We start from the raw sequence: 17763 nt of genomic DNA, 5'->3' as shown, positions 1-17763 counted from the left end.
TGTATATCACACGTACACAACCACACTAGGCCCCAATTACTATTGTTTGTACCCCTAAAAGGCTAGATGAGGAGTAGGGGGGGTATGGAACAGGCAGCACCCTCAAACCTTCAGAAGTATGAGATGAACCCCAACAACTTGGAAAGGTGGATCTCTCTCACACGTACCAACACAGACTATCCCCCAATTTAACTGATCCCCAAAGGTTTTTGATTAAATAGCGGAATAGAAAATATGATCCAAAAAAAGTGTATGTATATCACACGTACACAACCACACTGGGCCCCAATTACTATTGTTTGTACCCCTAAAAGGCTAGATGAGGAGTAGGGGGAGTATGGAACAGGCAGCACCCTCAAACCTTCAGAAGTATGAGATGAACCCCAACAACTTGGAAAGGTGGATCTCTCTCACACGTACCAACACAGACTATCCCCCAATTTAACTGATCCCCAAAGGTTTTTGATTAAATAGCGGAATAGAAAATATGATCCAAAAAAAGTGTATGTATATCACACGTACACAACCACACTGGGCCCCAATTACTATTGTTTGTACCCCTAAAAGGCTAGATGAGGAGTAGGGGGAGTATGGAACAGGCAGCACCCTCAAACCTTCAGAAGTATGAGATGAACCCCAACAACTTGGAAAGGTGGATCTCTCTCACACGTACCAACACAGACTATCCCCCAATTTAACTGATCCCCAAAGGTTTTTGATTAAATAGCGGAATAGAAAATATGATCCAAAAAAAGTGTATGTATATCACACGTACACAACCACACTAGGCCCCAATTACTATTGTTTGTACCCCTAAAAGGCTAGGAGTAGGGGGAGTGTGGAACAGGCAGCACCCTCAAACCTTCAGAAGTATGAGATGAACCCCAACAACTTGGAAAGGTGGATCTCTCTCACACGTACCAACACAGACTATCCCAAAATTTAACTGATCCCCAAAGGTTTTTGATTAAATAGCGGAATAGAAAATATGATCCAAAAAAAGTGTATGTATATCACACGTACACAACCACACTAGGCCCCAATTACTATTGTTTGTACCCCTAAAAGGCTAGATGAGGAGTAGGGGGGGTATGGAACAGGCAGCACCCTCAAATCTTCAGAAGTATGAGATGAACCCCAAAAACTTGGAAAGGTGGATCTCTCTCACACGTACCAACACAGACTATCCCCCAATTTAACTGATCCCCAAAGGTTTTTGATTAAATAGCGGAATAGAAAATATGATCCAAAAAAAGTGTATGTATATCACACGTACACAACCACACTAGGCCCCAATTACTATTGTTTGTACCCCTAAAAGGCTAGATGAGGAGTAGGGGGGGTATGGAACAGGCAGCACCCTCAAACCTTCAGAAGTATGAGATGAACCCCAACAACTTGGAAAGGTGGATCTCTCTCACACGTACCAACACAGACTATCCCCCAATTTAACTGATCCCCAAAGGTTTTTGATTAAATAGCGGAATAGAAAATATGATCCAAAAAAAGTGTATGTATATCACACGTACACAACCACACTAGGCCCCAATTACTATTGTTTGTACCCCTAAAAGGCTAGATGAGGAGTAGGGGGGGTATGGAACAGGCAGCACCCTCAAACCTTCAGAAGTATGAGATGAACCCCAACAACTTGGAAAGGTGGATCTCTCTCACACGTACCAACACAGACTATCCCCCAATTTAACTGATCCCCAAAGGTTTTTGATTAAATAGCGGAATAGAAAATATGATCCAAAAAAAGTGTATGTATATCACACGTACACAACCACACTAGGCCCCAATTACTATTGTTTGTACCCCTAAAAGGCTAGATGAGGAGTAGGGGGGGTATGGAACAGGCAGGACCCTCAAACCTTCAGAAGTATGAGATGAACCCCAACAACTTGGAAAGGTGGATCTCTCTCACACGTACCAACACAGACTATCCCCCAATTTAACTGATCCCCAAAGGTTTTTGATTAAATAGCGGAATAGAAAATATGATCCAAAAAAAGTGTATGTATATCACACGTACACAACCACACTAGGCCCCAATTACTATTGTTTGTACCCCTAAAAGGCTAGATGAGGAGTAGGGGGGGTATGGAACAGGCAGCACCCTCAAACCTTCAGAAGTATGAGATGAACCCCAACAACTTGGAAAGGTGGATCTCTCTCACACGTACCAACACAGACTATCCCCCAATTTAACTGATCCCCAAAGGTTTTTGATTAAATAGCGGAATAGAAAATATGATCCAAAAAAAGTGTATGTATATCACACGTACACAACCACACTGGGCCCCAATTACTATTGTTTGTACCCCTAAAAGGCTAGATGAGGAGTAGGGGGAGTATGGAACAGGCAGCACCCTCAAACCTTCAGAAGTATGAGATGAACCCCAACAACTTGGAAAGGTGGATCTCTCTCACACGTACCAACACAGACTATCCCCCAATTTAACTGATCCCCAAAGGTTTTTGATTAAATAGCGGAATAGAAAATATGATCCAAAAAAAGTGTATGTATATCACACGTACACAACCACACTAGGCCCCAATTACTATTGTTTGTACCCCTAAAAGGCTAGATGAGGAGTAGGGGGGGTATGGAACAGGCAGCACCCTCAAATCTTCAGAAGTATGAGATGAACCCCAAAAACTTGGAAAGGTGGATCTCTCTCACACGTACCAACACAGACTATCCCCCAATTTAACTGATCCCCAAAGGTTTTTGATTAAATAGCGGAATAGAAAATATGATCCAAAAAAAGTGTATGTATATCACACGTACACAACCACACTAGGCCCCAATTACTATTGTTTGTACCCCTAAAAGGCTAGATGAGGAGTAGGGGGGGTATGGAACAGGCAGCACCCTCAAACCTTCAGAAGTATGAGATGAACCCCAACAACTTGGAAAGGTGGATCTCTCTCACACGTACCAACACAGACTATCCCCCAATTTAACTGATCCCCAAAGGTTTTTGATTAAATAGCGGAATAGAAAATATGATCCAAAAAAAGTGTATGTATATCACACGTACACAACCACACTAGGCCCCAATTACTATTGTTTGTACCCCTAAAAGGCTAGATGAGGAGTAGGGGGGGTATGGAACAGGCAGCACCCTCAAATCTTCAGAAGTATGAGATGAACCCCAAAAACTTGGAAAGGTGGATCTCTCTCACACGTACCAACACAGACTATCCCCCAATTTAACTGATCCCCAAAGGTTTTTGATTAAATAGCGGAATAGAAAATATGATCCAAAAAAAGTGTATGTATATCACACGTACACAACCACACTAGGCCCCAATTACTATTGTTTGTACCCCTAAAAGGCTAGATGAGGAGTAGGGGGGGTATGGAACAGGCAGCACCCTCAAACCTTCAGAAGTATGAGATGAACCCCAACAACTTGGAAAGGTGGATCTCTCTCACACGTACCAACACAGACTATCCCCCAATTTAACTGATCCCCAAAGGTTTTTGATTAAATAGCGGAATAGAAAATATGATCCAAAAAAAGTGTATGTATATCACACGTACACAACCACACTAGGCCCCAATTACTATTGTTTGTACCCCTAAAAGGCTAGATGAGGAGTAGGGGGGGTATGGAACAGGCAGCACCCTCAAACCTTCAGAAGTATGAGATGAACCCCAACAACTTGGAAAGGTGGATCTCTCTCACACGTACCAACACAGACTATCCCCCAATTTAACTGATCCCCAAAGGTTTTTGATTAAATAGCGGAATAGAAAATATGATCCAAAAAAAGTGTATGTATATCACACGTACACAACCACACTGGGCCCCAATTACTATTGTTTGTACCCCTAAAAGGCTAGATGAGGAGTAGGGGGAGTATGGAACAGGCAGCACCCTCAAACCTTCAGAAGTATGAGATGAACCCCAACAACTTGGAAAGGTGGATCTCTCTCACACGTACCAACACAGACTATCCCCCAATTTAACTGATCCCCAAAGGTTTTTGATTAAATAGCGGAATAGAAAATATGATCCAAAAAAAGTGTATGTATATCACACGTACACAACCACACTGGGCCCCAATTACTATTGTTTGTACCCCTAAAAGGCTAGATGAGGAGTAGGGGGAGTATGGAACAGGCAGCACCCTCAAACCTTCAGAAGTATGAGATGAACCCCAACAACTTGGAAAGGTGGATCTCTCTCACACGTACCAACACAGACTATCCCCCAATTTAACTGATCCCCAAAGGTTTTTGATTAAATAGCGGAATAGAAAATATGATCCAAAAAAAGTGTATGTATATCACACGTACACAACCACACTAGGCCCCAATTACTATTGTTTGTACCCCTAAAAGGCTAGGAGTAGGGGGAGTATGGAACAGGCAGCACCCTCAAACCTTCAGAAGTATGAGATGAACCCCAACAACTTGGAAAGGTGGATCTCTCTCACACGTACCAACACAGACTATCCCCCAATTTAACTGATCCCCAAAGGTTTTTGATTAAATAGCGGAATAGAAAATATGATCCAAAAAAAGTGTATGTATATCACACGTACACAACCACACTAGGCCCCAATTACTATTGTTTGTACCCCTAAAAGGCTAGATGAGGAGTAGGGGGGGTATGGAACAGGCAGCACCCTCAAATCTTCAGAAGTATGAGATGAACCCCAAAAACTTGGAAAGGTGGATCTCTCTCACACGTACCAACACAGACTATCCCCCAATTTAACTGATCCCCAAAGGTTTTTGATTAAATAGCGGAATAGAAAATATGATCCAAAAAAAGTGTATGTATATCACACGTACACAACCACACTAGGCCCCAATTACTATTGTTTGTACCCCTAAAAGGCTAGATGAGGAGTAGGGGGGGTATGGAACAGGCAGCACCCTCAAACCTTCAGAAGTATGAGATGAATCCCAACAACTTGGAAAGGTGGATCTCTCTCACACGTACCAACACAGACTATCCCCCAATTTAACTGATCCCCAAAGGTTTTTGATTAAATAGCGGAATAGAAAATATGATCCAAAAAAAGTGTATGTATATCACACGTACACAACCACACTAGGCCCCAATTACTATTGTTTGTACCCCTAAAAGGCTAGATGAGGAGTAGGGGGGGTATGGAACAGGCAGCACCCTCAAACCTTCAGAAGTATGAGATGAACCCCAACAACTTGGAAAGGTGGATCTCTCTCACACGTACCAACACAGACTATCCCCCAATTTAACTGATCCCCAAAGGTTTTTGATTAAATAGCGGAATAGAAAATATGATCCAAAAAAAGTGTATGTATATCACACGTACACAACCACACTAGGCCCCAATTACTATTGTTTGTACCCCTAAAAGGCTAGATGAGGAGTAGGGGGGGTATGGAACAGGCAGGACCCTCAAACCTTCAGAAGTATGAGATGAACCCCAACAACTTGGAAAGGTGGATCTCTCTCACACGTACCAACACAGACTATCCCCCAATTTAACTGATCCCCAAAGGTTTTTGATTAAATAGCGGAATAGAAAATATGATCCAAAAAAAGTGTATGTATATCACACGTACACAACCACACTAGGCCCCAATTACTATTGTTTGTACCCCTAAAAGGCTAGATGAGGAGTAGGGGGGGTATGGAACAGGCAGCACCCTCAAACCTTCAGAAGTATGAGATGAACCCCAACAACTTGGAAAGGTGGATCTCTCTCACACGTACCAACACAGACTATCCCCCAATTTAACTGATCCCCAAAGGTTTTTGATTAAATAGCGGAATAGAAAATATGATCCAAAAAAAGTGTATGTATATCACACGTACACAACCACACTGGGCCCCAATTACTATTGTTTGTACCCCTAAAAGGCTAGATGAGGAGTAGGGGGAGTATGGAACAGGCAGCACCCTCAAACCTTCAGAAGTATGAGATGAACCCCAACAACTTGGAAAGGTGGTTCTCTCTCACACGTACCAACACAGACTATCCCCCAATTTAACTGATCCCCAAAGGTTTTTGATTAAATAGCGGAATGGAAAATATGATCCAAAAAAAGTGTATGTATATCACACGTACACAACCACACTGGGCCCCAATTACTATTGTTTGTACCCCTAAAAGGCTAGATGAGGAGTAGGGGGAGTATGGAACAGGCAGCACCCTCAAACCTTCAGAAGTATGAGATGAACCCCAACAACTTGGAAAGGTGGATCTCTCTCACACGTACCAACACAGACTATCCCCCAATTTAACTGATCCCCAAAGGTTTTTGATTAAATAGCGGAATAGAAAATATGATCCAAAAAAAGTGTATGTATATCACACGTACACAACCACACTGGGCCCCAATTACTATTGTTTGTACCCCTAAAAGGCTAGATGAGGAGTAGGGGGAGTATGGAACAGGCAGCACCCTCAAACCTTCAGAAGTATGAGATGAACCCCAACAACTTGGAAAGGTGGATCTCTCTCACACGTACCAACACAGACTATCCCCCAATTTAACTGATCCCCAAAGGTTTTTGATTAAATAGCGGAATAGAAAATATGATCCAAAAAAAGTGTATGTATATCACACGTACACAACCACACTAGGCCCCAATTACTATTGTTTGTACCCCTAAAAGGCTAGATGAGGAGTAGGGGGGGTATGGAACAGGCAGCACCCTCAAATCTTCAGAAGTATGAGATGAACCCCAAAAACTTGGAAAGGTGGATCTCTCTCACACGTACCAACACAGACTATCCCCCAATTTAACTGATCCCCAAAGGTTTTTGATTAAATAGCGGAATAGAAAATATGATCCAAAAAAAGTGTATGTATATCACACGTACACAACCACACTAGGCCCCAATTACTATTGTTTGTACCCCTAAAAGGCTAGATGAGGAGTAGGGGGGGTATGGAACAGGCAGCACCCTCAAACCTTCAGAAGTATGAGATGAACCCCAACAACTTGGAAAGGTGGATCTCTCTCACACGTACCAACACAGACTATCCCCCAATTTAACTGATCCCCAAAGGTTTTTGATTAAATAGCGGAATAGAAAATATGATCCAAAAAAAGTGTATGTATATCACACGTACACAACCACACTAGGCCCCAATTACTATTGTTTGTACCCCTAAAAGGCTAGATGAGGAGTAGGGGGGGTATGGAACAGGCAGCACCCTCAAATCTTCAGAAGTATGAGATGAACCCCAAAAACTTGGAAAGGTGGATCTCTCTCACACGTACCAACACAGACTATCCCCCAATTTAACTGATCCCCAAAGGTTTTTGATTAAATAGCGGAATAGAAAATATGATCCAAAAAAAGTGTATGTATATCACACGTACACAACCACACTAGGCCCCAATTACTATTGTTTGTACCCCTAAAAGGCTAGGAGTAGGGGGAGTATGGAACAGGCAGCACCCTCAAACCTTCAGAAGTATGAGATGAACCCCAACAACTTGGAAAGGTGGATCTCTCTCACACGTACCAACACAGACTATCCCCCAATTTAACTGATCCCCAAAGGTTTTTGATTAAATAGCGGAATAGAAAATATGATCCAAAAAAAGTGTATGTATATCACACGTACACAACCACACTAGGCCCCAATTACTATTGTTTGTACCCCTAAAAGGCTAGATGAGGAGTAGGGGGGGTATGGAACAGGCAGCACCCTCAAATCTTCAGAAGTATGAGATGAACCCCAAAAACTTGGAAAGGTGGATCTCTCTCACACGTACCAACACAGACTATCCCCCAATTTAACTGATCCCCAAAGGTTTTTGATTAAATAGCGGAATAGAAAATATGATCCAAAAAAAGTGTATGTATATCACACGTACACAACCACACTAGGCCCCAATTACTATTGTTTGTACCCCTAAAAGGCTAGATGAGGAGTAGGGGGGGTATGGAACAGGCAGCACCCTCAAACCTTCAGAAGTATGAGATGAACCCCAACAACTTGGAAAGGTGGATCTCTCTCACACGTACCAACACAGACTATCCCCCAATTTAACTGATCCCCAAAGGTTTTTGATTAAATAGCGGAATAGAAAATATGATCCAAAAAAAGTGTATGTATATCACACGTACACAACCACACTAGGCCCCAATTACTATTGTTTGTACCCCTAAAAGGCTAGATGAGGAGTAGGGGGGGTATGGAACAGGCAGCACCCTCAAACCTTCAGAAGTATGAGATGAACCCCAACAACTTGGAAAGGTGGATCTCTCTCACACGTACCAACACAGACTATCCCCCAATTTAACTGATCCCCAAAGGTTTTTGATTAAATAGCGGAATAGAAAATATGATCCAAAAAAAGTGTATGTATATCACACGTACACAACCACACTAGGCCCCAATTACTATTGTTTGTACCCCTAAAAGGCTAGATGAGGAGTAGGGGGGGTATGGAACAGGCAGGACCCTCAAACCTTCAGAAGTATGAGATGAACCCCAACAACTTGGAAAGGTGGATCTCTCTCACACGTACCAACACAGACTATCCCCCAATTTAACTGATCCCCAAAGGTTTTTGATTAAATAGCGGAATAGAAAATATGATCCAAAAAAAGTGTATGTATATCACACGTACACAACCACACTAGGCCCCAATTACTATTGTTTGTACCCCTAAAAGGCTAGATGAGGAGTAGGGGGGGTATGGAACAGGCAGCACCCTCAAACCTTCAGAAGTATGAGATGAACCCCAACAACTTGGAAAGGTGGATCTCTCTCACACGTACCAACACAGACTATCCCCCAATTTAACTGATCCCCAAAGGTTTTTGATTAAATAGCGGAATAGAAAATATGATCCAAAAAAAGTGTATGTATATCACACGTACACAACCACACTGGGCCCCAATTACTATTGTTTGTACCCCTAAAAGGCTAGATGAGGAGTAGGGGGAGTATGGAACAGGCAGCACCCTCAAACCTTCAGAAGTATGAGATGAACCCCAACAACTTGGAAAGGTGGATCTCTCTCACACGTACCAACACAGACTATCCCCCAATTTAACTGATCCCCAAAGGTTTTTGATTAAATAGCGGAATAGAAAATATGATCCAAAAAAAGTGTATGTATATCACACGTACACAACCACACTGGGCCCCAATTACTATTGTTTGTACCCCTAAAAGGCTAGATGAGGAGTAGGGGGAGTATGGAACAGGCAGCACCCTCAAACCTTCAGAAGTATGAGATGAACCCCAACAACTTGGAAAGGTGGATCTCTCTCACACGTACCAACACAGACTATCCCCCAATTTAACTGATCCCCAAAGGTTTTTGATTAAATAGCGGAATAGAAAATATGATCCAAAAAAAGTGTATGTATATCACACGTACACAACCACACTAGGCCCCAATTACTATTGTTTGTACCCCTAAAAGGCTAGGAGTAGGGGGAGTATGGAACAGGCAGCACCCTCAAACCTTCAGAAGTATGAGATGAACCCCAACAACTTGGAAAGGTGGATCTCTCTCACACGTACCAACACAGACTATCCCCCAATTTAACTGATCCCCAAAGGTTTTTGATTAAATAGCGGAATAGAAAATATGATCCAAAAAAAGTGTATGTATATCACACGTACACAACCACACTAGGCCCCAATTACTATTGTTTGTACCCCTAAAAGGCTAGATGAGGAGTAGGGGGGGTATGGAACAGGCAGCACCCTCAAACCTTCAGAAGTATGAGATGAACCCCAACAACTTGGAAAGGTGGATCTCTCTCACACGTACCAACACAGACTATCCCCCAATTTAACTGATCCCCAAAGGTTTTTGATTAAATAGCGGAATAGAAAATATGATCCAAAAAAAGTGTATGTATATCACACGTACACAACCACACTGGGCCCCAATTACTATTGTTTGTACCCCTAAAAGGCTAGATGAGGAGTAGGGGGAGTATGGAACAGGCAGCACCCTCAAACCTTCAGAAGTATGAGATGAACCCCAACAACTTGGAAAGGTGGATCTCTCTCACACGTACCAACACAGACTATCCCCCAATTTAACTGATCCCCAAAGGTTTTTGATTAAATAGCGGAATAGAAAATATGATCCAAAAAAAGTGTATGTATATCACACGTACACAACCACACTGGGCCCCAATTACTATTGTTTGTACCCCTAAAAGGCTAGATGAGGAGTAGGGGGAGTATGGAACAGGCAGCACCCTCAAACCTTCAGAAGTATGAGATGAACCCCAACAACTTGGAAAGGTGGATCTCTCTCACACGTACCAACACAGACTATCCCCCAATTTAACTGATCCCCAAAGGTTTTTGATTAAATAGCGGAATAGAAAATATGATCCAAAAAAAGTGTATGTATATCACACGTACACAACCACACTAGGCCCCAATTACTATTGTTTGTACCCCTAAAAGGCTAGGAGTAGGGGGAGTATGGAACAGGCAGCACCCTCAAACCTTCAGAAGTATGAGATGAACCCCAACAACTTGGAAAGGTGGATCTCTCTCACACGTACCAACACAGACTATCCCCCAATTTAACTGATCCCCAAAGGTTTTTGATTAAATAGCGGAATAGAAAATATGATCCAAAAAAAGTGTATGTATATCACACGTACACAACCACACTAGGCCCCAATTACTATTGTTTGTACCCCTAAAAGGCTAGATGAGGAGTAGGGGGGGTATGGAACAGGCAGCACCCTCAAACCTTCAGAAGTATGAGATGAACCCCAACAACTTGGAAAGGTGGATCTCTCTCACACGTACCAACACAGACTATCCCCCAATTTAACTGATCCCCAAAGGTTTTTGATTAAATAGCGGAATAGAAAATATGATCCAAAAAAAGTGTATGTATATCACACGTACACAACCACACTAGGCCCCAATTACTATTGTTTGTACCCCTAAAAGGCTAGATGAAGAGTAGGGGGGGTATGGAACAGGCAGCACCCTCAAACCTTCAGAAGTATGAGATGAACCCCAACAACTTGGAAAGGTGGATCTCTCTCACACGTACCAACACAGACTATCCCCCAATTTAACTGATCCCCAAAGGTTTTTGATTAAATAGCGGAATAGAAAATATGATCCAAAAAAAGTGTATGTATATCACACGTACACAACCACACTAGGCCCCAATTACTATTGTTTGTACCCCTAAAAGGCTAGATGAGGAGTAGGGGGGGTATGGAACAGGCAGCACCCTCAAATCTTCAGAAGTATGAGATGAACCCCAAAAACTTGGAAAGGTGGATCTCTCTCACACGTACCAACACAGACTATCCCCCAATTTAACTGATCCCCAAAGGTTTTTGATTAAATAGCGGAATAGAAAATATGATCCAAAAAAAGTGTATGTATATCACACGTACACAACCACACTAGGCCCCAATTACTATTGTTTGTACCCCTAAAAGGCTAGATGAGGAGTAGTGGGGGTATGGAACAGGCAGCACCCTCAAACCTTCAGAAGTATGAGATGAACCCCAACAACTTGGAAAGGTGGATCTCTCTCACACGTACCAACACAGACTATCCCCCAATTTAACTGATCCCCAAAGGTTTTTGATTAAATAGCGGAATAGAAAATATGATCCAAAAAAAGTGTATGTATATCACACGTACACAACCACACTGGGCCCCAATTACTATTGTTTGTACCCCTAAAAGGCTAGATGAGGAGTAGGGGGAGTATGGAACAGGCAGCACCCTCAAACCTTCAGAAGTATGAGATGAACCCCAACAACTTGGAAAGGTGGATCTCTCTCACACGTACCAACACAGACTATCCCCCAATTTAACTGATCCCCAAAGGTTTTTGATTAAATAGCGGAATAGAAAATATGATCCAAAAAAAGTGTATGTATATCACACGTACACAACCACACTAGGCCCCAATTACTATTGTTTGTACCCCTAAAAGGCTAGATGAGGAGTAGGGGGGGTATGGAACAGGCAGCACCCTCAAACCTTCAGAAGTATGAGATGAACCCCAACAACTTGGAAAGGTGGATCTCTCTCACACGTACCAACACAGACTATCCCCCAATTTAACTGATCCCCAAAGGTTTTTGATTAAATAGCGGAATAGAAAATATGATCCAAAAAAAGTGTATGTATATCACACGTACACAACCACACTAGGCCCCAATTACTATTGTTTGTACCCCTAAAAGGCTAGGAGTAGGGGGAGTATGGAACAGGCAGCACCCTCAAACCTTCAGAAGTATGAGATGAACCCCAACAACTTGGAAAGGTGGATCTCTCTCACACGTACCAACACAGACTATCCCCCAATTTAACTGATCCCCAAAGGTTTTTGATTAAATAGCGGAATAGAAAATATGATCCAAAAAAAGTGTATGTATATCACACGTACACAACCACACTAGGCCCCAATTACTATTGTTTGTACCCCTAAAAGGCTAGATGAGGAGTAGGGGGAGTATGGAACAGGCAGCACCCTCAAATCTTCAGAAGTATGAGATTGTGTTCACTGTACCCCACAAAGATTGAGTTCACTGCACCCCACAATGATTGTGTTCACTGCACCCCACAAAGATTGTGTTCACTGCACCTCACAAAGATTGTGTTCACTGTACCCCCCAAAGATTGTGTTCACTGCACCCCACAAAGATTCTGTTCACTGTACCCCACAAAGATTGTGTTCACTGCACCCTAAAAGGATGTTGTTCACTGCACCCCACAAAGATTGTGTTCACTGCACCCTAAAAGGATGTTGTTCACTGCACCCCAAAAAGATTGTGTTCATTGTACCCCCCCAAAGATTGTGTTCACTGCACCCCACAAAGATTGTGTTCACTGCACCCCAAAAAGATTGTGTTCACTGTACCCCCCAAAGATTGTGTTCACTGCACCCCAAAAAGATTGTGTTCACTGTACCCCACAAAGATTGTGTTCACTGCACCCCACAAAGATTGTGTTCACTGTACCCCACAAAGATTGTGTTCACTGCACCCCAAAAAGATTGTGTTCACTGTACCCCCCCAAAGATTGTGTTCACTGCACCCCACAAAGATTCTGTTCACTGCACCCCACAAAGGATTTTGTTCACTGCACCCCAAAAAGATTGTGTTCACTGCACCCCAAAAAGGATTTTGATCACTGCACCCCAAAAAGGATGTTGTTCACTGCACCCCAAAAATGATTTTGTTCACTCCACCCCAAAAAGATTGTGTTCACTCCACCCCAAAAAGATTGTGTTCACTGCACCCCAAAAAGATTGTGTTCACTGTACCCCCCAAAGATTGTGTTCACTGCACCCCACAAAGATTCTGTTCACTGTACCCCACAAAGATTGTGTTCACTGCACCCCAAAAAGATTGTGTTCACTGCACCCCAAAAAGGATGTTGTTCACTGCACCCCAAAAAGGATGTTGTTCACTCCACCCCAAAAAGATTGTGTTCACTGCACCCCACAAAGATTGTGTTCACTGCACCCCAAAAAGATTGTGTTCACTGCACCCCAAAAATGATTTTGTTCACTGCACCCCAAAAAGGATTTTGTTCACTGCACCCCAAAAAGGATGTTGTTCACTCCACCCCAAAAAGATTGTGTTCACTGCACCCCAAAAAGATTGTGTTCACTGCACCCCACAAAGGATTTTGTTCACTGCACCCCAAAAAGATTGTGTTCACTGCACCCCAAAAAGGATGTTGTTCACTGCACCCCAAAAAGGATGTTGTTCACTGCACCCCAAAAAGATTGTGTTCACTGCACCCCACAAAGGATTTTGTTCACTGCACCCCACAAAGATTGTGTTCACTGCACACCAAAAAGGATTGTGTTCACTGCACCCCAAAAAGATTTTGTTCACTGCACCCCAAAAAGATTGTGTTCACTGCAGCCCAAAAAGATTGTGTTCACTGCAGCCCAAAAAGATTGTGTTCACTGCAGCCCAAAAAGATTGTGTTCACTGCAGCTCACACACAAAAAAATGGATGTGGATCACTGACACCTGCCTATCTCCAATCCCACACCACACAGCAATATCGATTGTAGTTTGTAGAACACAGTTTCCCTAAAATTCAGCAGACTCTGTCCCTAACAGGATTGAGAAGAGATCGTAGATCAGGATTGAGTGCAGATTCACCCCACCCCCCACACAGCAATATCGATTGTAGTTTGTAGAAGACACTGACCCTATAATTCAGCAGACTCTATCCCTAAAATGCCTACAACTCGCCCTGCCTAAACACTCCGACCTGTCCCTCAATTCTATCCGGACACAAATGGTTTTTTCCTGCCTATCTTTCCCTAATCAGCAGCCAGCACATTGATGTGTGCTCTGTCCCTTAGCTAAGCAGCAGAATGACGCTGCTGCGGCGGCTGCCTCGAACTTATAAAGACTTGGTCACATGCTTCAGACGGCCAATCACAGCTACTAAGACATTTGCAGGCATGGCTGGGATGGCTTAAGGCACACCAGTTAAACGATTGTTGATTGGCTGTTGAAAGCCCGCCATGAAAAGAGCGCCAAAGCATGCAAAACCCGGAAATAAAACGACCGAACACGGATTTTTACCCGAACATACAGTAAAGTGTCCGTGTCCGTGTTCGGGTAAAAAAAATCCAATTATTCGGTACGAACACGAATAATACAGTCCGTGTTCGCTCAACACTACTAGCAACACCTTAAAAAGACTGACAAGCTATTATTGAAAAAAAGAAAAAAAAAAAATAGATGAGCATATAAAATAGCTTTTATTGACAAAGGCTAACTAGCAGTAGACTATAAAGCTACTGCAAGAGGCAAACTGTTTAACCACCCAACAGATGCAACAACTGACTGAAGCAAACCAAGCCTTCTTAAAGGGACAAAACAAGTGTAGCTGTCTCTACAGCAGCAGATACAGGCCCTGTCAGAGAGGCAGATGGTGGCATAGGGGCCAACATCCACACTCGGACTGCTAATAAAGAGCACTTTATGGAAATTGCTCCTGGAGGATAATGTTGAAACCTACTTCGACATCTTTGAGAGAGTCACAAAAGTGAGAAGCTAACAAAACTTTTGAATTGATAAATTTTGAATCGGAAACGTTAGATTTTTTTTTCGATTTGAATGTGGCAAAGTGAACAAACAAAAGAAGAATCTTCATCAAATGATTCCAATGACTCTTTAATCACTTCAATACTGGGCACTTTCACCCTCTTCCTGCCCAGGCCAATTTTCAGCTTTAAGCGCTGTTGCATTTTAAATAAAACACTGTACCAAAACCAAATGTATGTCATTTGTTTTCCTACAAATAGAGCTCTCTTTTGGTGGTATTTGATTACCGAAAGGTTTTTTCTTTTTTGCTAAACAAATAAAAAAAGACCGAAAAATTTGGAAAAAAAAAACGTTTTTTTTTTGTTTGTTATAACATTTTTTAAATAAATACGTTTTTTTCCTGCACTGATGAGCACTGATGAGACCACACTGATGAGGAGGCACTGATGGAGTGACACTGATGGGGTGGCACTGATGAAGAGGCACTGATAGGCAGCACTGATAGGTAGCACTGATATGCAGCTATGATGGGCACTGATAGGCGGCACTGATGGGCACTGATAGGCGGCACTGATGGGCACTGATAGGCGGCACTGATGGGCACTGATATGCGGCACTGATGTACACTGATAGGGCACTGATGGGCACTAATAGGCGGCACTGATGGGCACTTATAGGTGGCCCTGGTGGCATTGGTGGGTATCCCTGGTGGCCATGGGTGGGCATCCCTGGTGGCCATGGGTGGGCAATCCCTGGTGGCATCCCCAAGGGTCTGCACTGGTAATCAATGCTCTGATTACCAGCACAGATGCCCCCCTGTCAGGAGAGCCACCGATCGGCTCTCCTCTAATCACGTCTGTCAGGCACAAACTGAAGAAAGCCAATCAATGGCACTTCCTATTTACTTTGTGACCAGCTGTGATTGGAAACAGCTGGTCACAAGGTAAAGAGCCTACATCCTAGGGATCGGAGATGCGGTGTGCCAGAGTGACACACGGCACCACCGATCGCCGCTCTGTGCAGAGTGGCCCACCCTGCTGGACGTCATATGACGCACATTCAGGATAGTGCAACCACATTGTGACCGTCATTTTGCTATATGACATCCGGGAAGTGGTTAAATCATCTTTGGCGTAATGAACACAGCATTATTTCAAAATGGTACTCTAATAACACACACAGTCTTTGATTTCAGAAATATGTTTACAGTTTGAATTAGACTGAAATTCTATGTAATATTTTATTTAAATTTCAACTTGAATTTCTGAAATGTGGACCAATTTAGTTTTGTTATTCAGAGCATTCGGTAAACTTTGTTTATTCTGCATGGGGGTATTCCGATATATCCGAATCTCTGAATAGCGAAAAATTAGTCCCAATATTTAATTATTGCAATATTATATACTTTGTCTTACCTCTTTTTTTCATGGGGTTGCCCCTCAAGAGTTACTATGCTATGTATGATACCGTATATTCTGTATCAATAAATAATATTTGAACAGAAAAAGATTTTTCCAAATATAACAAATATCTGTTGGCAGTGCAATGGACACGAAGGTACCTTTATCTACAGTATGTTTGGTGGAGTTGCCCACTCCTTATACAGTTTTGGGATAAGATTTTCAACTTAACAATTATTATCTCACAAATCACCAAAATATTCTGCAGACACCATTGCTGTCTATGATCCCTGGTTCAGTGAAATCGGTGAAACGCTTCACTTTATAACTTTTTTTAATTGCTGCCTGGCAATTTATCCCTCGGCATTGGAAGTCAAAGGTGATCCCTTATTCTGAGGGAATGGTTTGAAATTTTGAACGTATGATTGCTCAAGATATGGGTAAAATGGAATAGTTTAGTGCAGCGAAACATAAACCATATTTTTCCTAAAATTTTTTGTTTTCTTGTGAGGCCAGTCTCTTTAAGATAAGATTAATGAACCTAAGCTGAATGTTACCCCCGTGCCCTTTTCTCCTCCCCCCCCTTCTATTTTTTACCACCTCTCTTCTATCTTCTTTTTGATTTCTTTTTCTGTCTTTCTTCTGTCCTGGTATCTGGGAATCACACTTTTTCAAGTTGTTAAAATAATTCTACCTTGCTCTTTCGCTGAAGTACGGCGACGGATTAAGGTGCTCGGTCCTTCTTGTGAAGCTAAGGCCTGGTGTCCATCCGGCGACTAGCACCCGACTCCTCTGCCATCCGCGACCCTACGAGCGTCCATCACACACAGCCATAGCCTCCGTCTCCGAGCTCGCCTGTATTTATTCCGCACTCATCCTCTACGATGACGATATCACCATCACGGAAGACAAGATCCTCGCTCTGATCAAAGCAGCAGGAGTCAGCGTGGAGCCTTTCTGGCCCAGCCTGTTCTCCAAGGCTCTCGCCAATGTTAACATTGGCAGTCTGATCAGCAACGTTGGAGCCGGTGGTGGAGCCCCTGCAGCTGGTGATGCCCCAGCTGCTGCTGCTGCTGGTGGAGGAGCTGCTCCAGCTGAAGAGAAGAAAAAGGAGGAAGTTAAGGAAGAGTCTGAGGAGTCGGATGATGACATGGGCTTCGGTCTCTTTGACTAAAACTTTTGTAAAAGGACTTGTAATAAAGAGAACTTTCTTGAGTAAAAAAAAAAAATAAATAAATCTACCTTTATGCTGCCATATTGTATACATGTCACAGGTTATTTATTTTATTTGGACTTCTTTGTTTTTAAAATGCTAATCTACTCTTTGTATTTCTAGACACAACCTGCA

The 17763-nt window shown here is 42.8% G+C and overlaps 1 protein-coding gene across 1 annotated transcript; it reads left to right on the top strand.

Moving 5' to 3' along the window:
* Nucleotides 1-17103: 17103 nt before the first annotated feature.
* On the top strand, nt 17104-17652 carry LOC309556456 (uncharacterized protein; the record flags this gene model as incomplete). Its single annotated transcript, XM_082258916.1, has 1 exon — nt 17104-17652. A coding segment is annotated over one exon (486 nt), but the record flags the coding sequence as incomplete, so codon positions are not given.
* Nucleotides 17653-17763: the final 111 nt, after the last annotated feature.

Source organism: Pelophylax lessonae (genome assembly GCF_965119305.1).
Source record: "Pelophylax lessonae genome assembly, chromosome: 5".
Taxonomy (NCBI): domain Eukaryota; kingdom Metazoa; phylum Chordata; class Amphibia; order Anura; family Ranidae; genus Pelophylax; species Pelophylax lessonae.
Note: the sequence above shows the minus strand (reverse complement) of the source record. Positions and strands in the feature narration are given on the sequence as shown.